The sequence below is a fragment of the Penaeus chinensis genome, chromosome 14, assembly GCF_019202785.1.
Source record: "Penaeus chinensis breed Huanghai No. 1 chromosome 14, ASM1920278v2, whole genome shotgun sequence".
NCBI classification, from domain to species: domain Eukaryota; kingdom Metazoa; phylum Arthropoda; class Malacostraca; order Decapoda; family Penaeidae; genus Penaeus; species Penaeus chinensis.
In genome coordinates, this window is record NC_061832.1 from 2114263 (window position 1) to 2120262 (window position 6000).

The following is a 6000-nucleotide window of genomic DNA, read 5'->3' on the forward strand; positions in this document are numbered from 1 at the left end:
CGACCCACTGAACCACGAAGGCGCAAACCACAGCTGGGAGGGAGTATATCATATTGCTAATTGATTTTATGTGATTTGGTATATCCGGAAAATGATCTGACATCCAAATATGGGTATATATGTTTAAGTGAACATATGTGTGAACGCGAGTGTGTTTGTATACGAGTGTGTGTGTATGTCCGTAGGTGCGCGCACCTACGTGTGTGTGTGGTGTGTGCGTATGTATTAGGGTTGTCATTGGTTATATTGTCAGACTAATCTTCTATAGCTATTAGCAGTGTAACTAATTGTAGCCTTAAACATGCAAAAATCCAACCACATACACGTGTCTGTAGCTAGGTATTATTCCGTAGCTACTGACAATGTTACCGGCGATAAGCCTTGGGTTATATTGCTGAAACACAGATTGTATTGTTGAAACACAGCCATGAAAGCAAGTTCGTCTGGTTTGCAAGTTCTTAATAATACTGCCTTGCAAAAGTCCATCTCTATCAGATGCTACAAAGTTTAGGTCATCTGAGGATTGGCTAACCTCAGGGGCGACGACAAGGTCAGAAATGCGTCAGTTAACCTACACTTTTAAAACAGATCCTGAAGTAGTGATGGCATTTGACACCACTTCTCAGCCTTTTCAGGCTTGAGATTTCAAATTTCAGATCGTGTTTTTGTCCTTTTCATGCCCGACTTTATATTTGTTACAAAATGAAGACCAGTACTAATTAAACATGCTCGTCTAGAAAAAGAAGTAAAACGCAAACCAGGTTTAAATTATAGAAGTACGTGACACTCTGACTTTACCTTACATTTTCAGCATATTGTTAGGCTCTAACGTATGTTATTTTTAATCCCAGGTTTTAAAAATTCGAATAGCTTACATGAATAGTTTGAATATGCTGAATATCCGGCAAGATTGATAATAAAGATTGTGAAACGTCTTTTGGTCTTCTGAAGTAGACCTATTGCTTATTTTTGAATTAAAAATATGTCAAAAGATTCTCCGTAGTCTTTCCCATGTGTATTTCTTATCGGTGTATAAACAATCTGATAAATGCCATATTTCCATAATCATTCCCTTTCAATATTTTCTCAGTCTGGGTAATATATATATATATATATATATATATATATATATATATATATAATCCATAGGACCATCTTTGCTAGAAATAAAATAAAATAACAAAGAATTTTATGTCGGGCTCTACTTCAGTAGTCCAAATAAAAAGGGTTCTGGCAAATATGTTCACCAAAGACTGTTGAATAGAAAATGATTCTGATTGACAGGTTTGATAGACTGTAGACATGGAAATAATTCTGGTTAGCAGCAAGTTTATATGTATTCTTTAGACTCAAATGTGAATAATTCTGCTCAATAGGCTCTTTGAGGTTTGTCGAAATATAGGGTCAGCAATATTTCAAGAAACATTTATCTGTGATGTCTGAGGTCTTCTGTTCATATAGGCATAAGAATGTGATTTTAAACAATAGCTCCGTGTCCCATAAGCAATAAATATATGGAGATTTCCCTTGATAATGTCATTTGAGCTTAGTGTTTGATTTCTTTAGAGATTTCTGAACATGGAATGATGTAAGTCATATCTAAACTTCAATTGATATTTAAATTATAGCTCATGTAAGAATTGACTGGGTTGTATGAACTATGTAATGTTCATTGATTGATTTATTTTTTAGTTATAAGCAACATTTGGCCAAAAATGCACTTATCTGAATAAAATACCTACGATTGCTCGTTATCATTTATTTGACACTTTCACACTAATAAATACATTCGCTACACTGGAAATTTAGATTATTATAGGATGAGGCTTTTCAGCCGAAGTGTCTGCGGACGTCCTCATCCGAGTGGAAGGACTCGCGGGAGTCGAAGCTGCCGAACTCGAAGGATTCACGGGAGTCGAAGTGACGGGGCCTGACGGGGATGGGTGCGGGCCTCTCGAAGGACTCACGCGAGTCAGGGATGCGTGGCCTGGGTGCTGAGTAGACGGGTCTGGGTGCAGAATAGACGGGTCTGGGAGCCTCGCGGGACTCAGCTGAGTCATAGCGAGCTTCACCCTCGTAGCTAACGTCAGCTACGTAGCCTGAGTCTCCATTCACGTAGTAAGTGACCTTCTGCAGGCGGCCGTCGGGGAGCTGCACGTAGTAGGATCCTTGAGTGTTATCGTTATCACGAGCCTCCTGGTGTCCGAAGTCGTTGCCGGAGTCGTCGTGGTCGACGGCCCACTGGAAGTCGTACTTGGCTTCAGTGGACTCGAAGGACTCGAAGGATTCCCTGGATGCTACCTGCATGGGGATGGGATACTTGAAGTGTCTTACAGGTAAGTTTTCGTTTGAACACACTTTAATGCATATAAAGCATAGATGTCTACATCATAGACATACATGTAAGAAATGTAAAAAAAAAAAAAAAAAAAATGTATGTGCTTGTACACGTATATGCATAAGTACGCATTATGAATATTAGTATACACATATGTAAGTGTATACATGAATGAACGTGTATGCACTACCCCCACATACATATGCAATATATACACACACACACGTACAGTGTGTGTGTGTATAGGAATGTGTATAGGAATGTGTATAGGAATGGGAGGCTTACCCTGGGGGCGCCGTAGGAGAAGCTCGGCTTGTCGGCGGCGGCGACGGCAGCGAAGGCCAACACGAGGACGATCTGTAGTGGTAATGAACCTTTTACAAAAGTTTCGGTTTGATATTACACGTGAGATCAACATACATAGTAAAAATTTAAAGAACAAATTATAACTGACAAGCATCAGCTCTGCACTCCATACATCTTAGGTTTTTGCAGCATATGTATATGACTGAAAACCAATTCAAGGTGTTTGTCTTTAATACCGTATCCTCAGTCTATAGACAAGATTCACAGGTAGAGTGAACAGCTCACCTTGGTGTTCATGGTGACTATGTCGATGGAACAGTGACTCGTCCTCGCTTGCTGATCGTTATATACCGCCAGCCAGAATCAGGCCTGGTTTTTGTAACCTACAAGTCAATTTTTTGCCCAGGACGATTTTTTCCGCATGTCCCTTTGGAAAATATCTTTTGCAATACAGTATTGTGCTAAAAACAATGACATGTAGATGTGTTGCAGTAGTAGCTAGTTCGTTAATTCTGTTTTAGCGTATGTTATGTAACATTGGATGTCATTTACCGTGTATTTTTTGTCATACCATAAATCCATAAATAGGTGTCTGCACAGACACACTCACAACCATAAGCACACCTACACATTTAAATCCACAGTGCACTATATATATATTCTGTATATTTATAAGTAAATAAATGCATACGCAGTTAGAGAAAGTGATAAATAGAGAGAAAAGTCCACCGACATCTGTTGCAAAAGATCATTTCACCTGCTTCAAGCTACCCTCAGGACGAACGGAGGCAAGGGCAGGGTCACTTCATCTGACCTACTCATTTCAGTTTAGTTCCTGCACTTGAGGTGACACTTAGCAATAAAATAAAAAATATGTATATCTTTGGTATGTTTTCAATATCTTAGAAAACGAAGAGGAAACATTATTCTAGACTGGGGAAGTCATGATTTACCTTGATATAAGACTAAAGAAATTCGATATCTTATTCTGATTTTTTTTCTATACCGACCTTCGATTACAGATGGCCTTGATCTGTGCAATGAAAGCAAATGCTATTTTTTCTTCTAAAATATCCACTTGTAATTTAACATTTGGTCTATATAATAAACCGATTTTACTTGTTATCTTGTTTATTAGTATTGTTATAATTATCTTTATTATCATTATACTGACTATGGCTATGATTTTTATTACGGTTAAAAAAGGCATCGATTTAAGAGCAACTGAACACAGCTTGACAAGAATAAGCATTACCTGACAAGAAAGAAAAAGAAAGAAAAAAACATCATGTTAATGATTCAAGTGGAGACAAACATGACAGGAACATGTTTACGTGACATTCCCTTAAAGAACAAATTCTATTTTTATGGGGAAATTCCGAAGTTTGAAATCACCGCATTATGAATATGTCAGTGTTCCCAGTTTTATTATTATATTTTAATTACTCGTTGTTATTTGTTTATTATTATTATTTATAGGGTATTTACAATAATTTCTAAAAATTATCATTATCATTTTGCTTGTTGACTCTCAGCAATATTCATGAAACATTATTTTCAGATGTTTCAGTATAGCTCTGTACAGTAATTTATACACCAAACGAAATTTCACTGTCTTTTCTTGTTTGTCTTCTCTCGAGCAATCCAACGAACCTCAGAAACATTATTTTGAGTCGATTTCTTGAGTTTCGGACCCTCTGCAATAGGGCGACAGGCGTAGGCGTTGTCTTTCTAGATGGTTTGCATTTCACTACGATGCTCCTGGTTGATTTGAGTAGAGAGATGAAAATTAGTTATATTCCGATATTCTGGTAACCAATTTCTTTAAGAGCTTTTTTGTTCTTATGCCTTTGGTGCACTCAAAAATCCCGACAAGTCTGAGTGGTATGAGCTATAGTAGGAGTTTCCTGGGCTGAAATTGAATGTTGTGAATAGTGTGTATTTTATATATTATAGATATAAATTTACACGAGTAGTAGTGTTAATAATGTATTAATTAATTGGATTTATTGCTTCGTAAACCAATGAATCAATCACAGTAACAGTGACGAACAGGGAAATTATGCCAACATACTAATTTTGATTGCATAAAAACATTTATTTGACACATTCACGCTAATAAATACATTCGCAGCATTTGAAATTCAGGCCATTATTGCACGCGGTCCTTCAGCCGAAGTGTCGGCGGACGTCCTCATCCGAGTGGAAGGACTCGCGGGACTCGAAGCTGCGGAACTCGAAGGATTCACGGGAGTCGAAGTGACGAGGTCTGACGGGGATGGGTGCGGGCCTCTCGAAGGACTCACGTGAGTCAGGGAAACGTGGTCTGGGGGCTGAGTAGACGGGTTTGGGGGCTGAATAGACGGGTCTGGGATCTTCACGGGACTCAGCTGAGTCATAGCGAGCCTCGCCCTCGTAGCTGACGTCAGCTACGTAGCCAGAGTCTCCATTCACGTAGTAAGTGACCTCTGCAGGCGGCCGTCGGGGAGCTGCACGTAGTAGGATCCCTGAGTGTTGTCGTTATCGCGAGCCTCCTGGTGTCCGAAGTCGTTGCCGGAGTCGTCGTGGTCGACGGTCCACTGGAAGTCGTACTTGGCCTCAGTGGACTCAAATGATTCCCTGGATGCTACCTGCATGGGGATGGAATATTTTAGTCTTCCAGGGAAAGTTTCGGTTTATTGCTGAATGTAATATAACCGACCAGTGAAATTTTGTTTCGATGTAGGATCATCACTATAAACACACGTATACAAACACACTCATATACATGGGCATGCGATTGCTTTATAATCAAACGTATTCATATAAAGGTACATAAAGTCTGTGATATAGATATAAGCTATATAAGATTTTCTTGCGTAATGTGTATACATTATTGCTTATGTATATACACGTGTGTCGGTAAATGTTTACTCTATACACTGTCCACACAGACACATACACATACATATAAGTACGCATGGTTTGTGGTGGAAGCTATTATCAAGAGCAGATGACAAAGAAAATAGACTTCAGAGACGTACCCTGGGGGCGCCATAGGAGAAGCTCGGCTTGTCAGCGGCGGCGACGGCGGCGAAGGCCAGCACGAGGAGGATCTGTAGCGGTAATAGTAAGTACTTATGTTTGGGAAATACTGTACATTATTAGAACAAATTTAAACAAATAAAATTTATCATTAGGCTGCCTTTTACTTCACCCAATTGTTCTGTTATTGTTATCATTTATTTTTCGAAACCAAATTGTATATATGAAAAGCACAAAGATGTAGCATGCATTGCTTCATTCGCATTTCCTAACTCTCTAAAGACAAGATGTACAACCAGAGTTAGGAAGGTCACCTTGGTGTTCATGGCGGC

General features: G+C 39.0%; 2 protein-coding genes across 2 annotated transcripts; both read right to left on the bottom strand.

Moving 5' to 3' along the window:
• Positions 1-1795: 1795 nt before the first annotated feature.
• LOC125032180 (pro-resilin-like) lies at positions 1796-2966 on the bottom strand. Its single transcript, XM_047623261.1, has 3 exons — positions 2930-2966; positions 2624-2695; positions 1796-2301 (listed from the first exon to the last, which is right to left on the bottom strand). The coding sequence occupies exons 1-3, from the start codon at positions 2939-2941 to the stop codon at positions 1831-1833; spliced, it is 555 nt and encodes a 184-aa protein (XP_047479217.1). The 5' UTR covers positions 2942-2966; the 3' UTR covers positions 1796-1830.
• Positions 2967-4886: 1920 nt separating this feature from the next.
• LOC125032181 (pro-resilin-like) lies at positions 4887-6000 on the bottom strand. Its single transcript, XM_047623262.1, has 3 exons — positions 5983-6000; positions 5668-5739; positions 4887-5274 (listed from the first exon to the last, which is right to left on the bottom strand). Exons 1-3 carry the CDS (start codon positions 5992-5994, stop codon positions 5095-5097), a joined length of 264 nt encoding a protein of 87 aa, XP_047479218.1. The 5' UTR covers positions 5995-6000; the 3' UTR covers positions 4887-5094.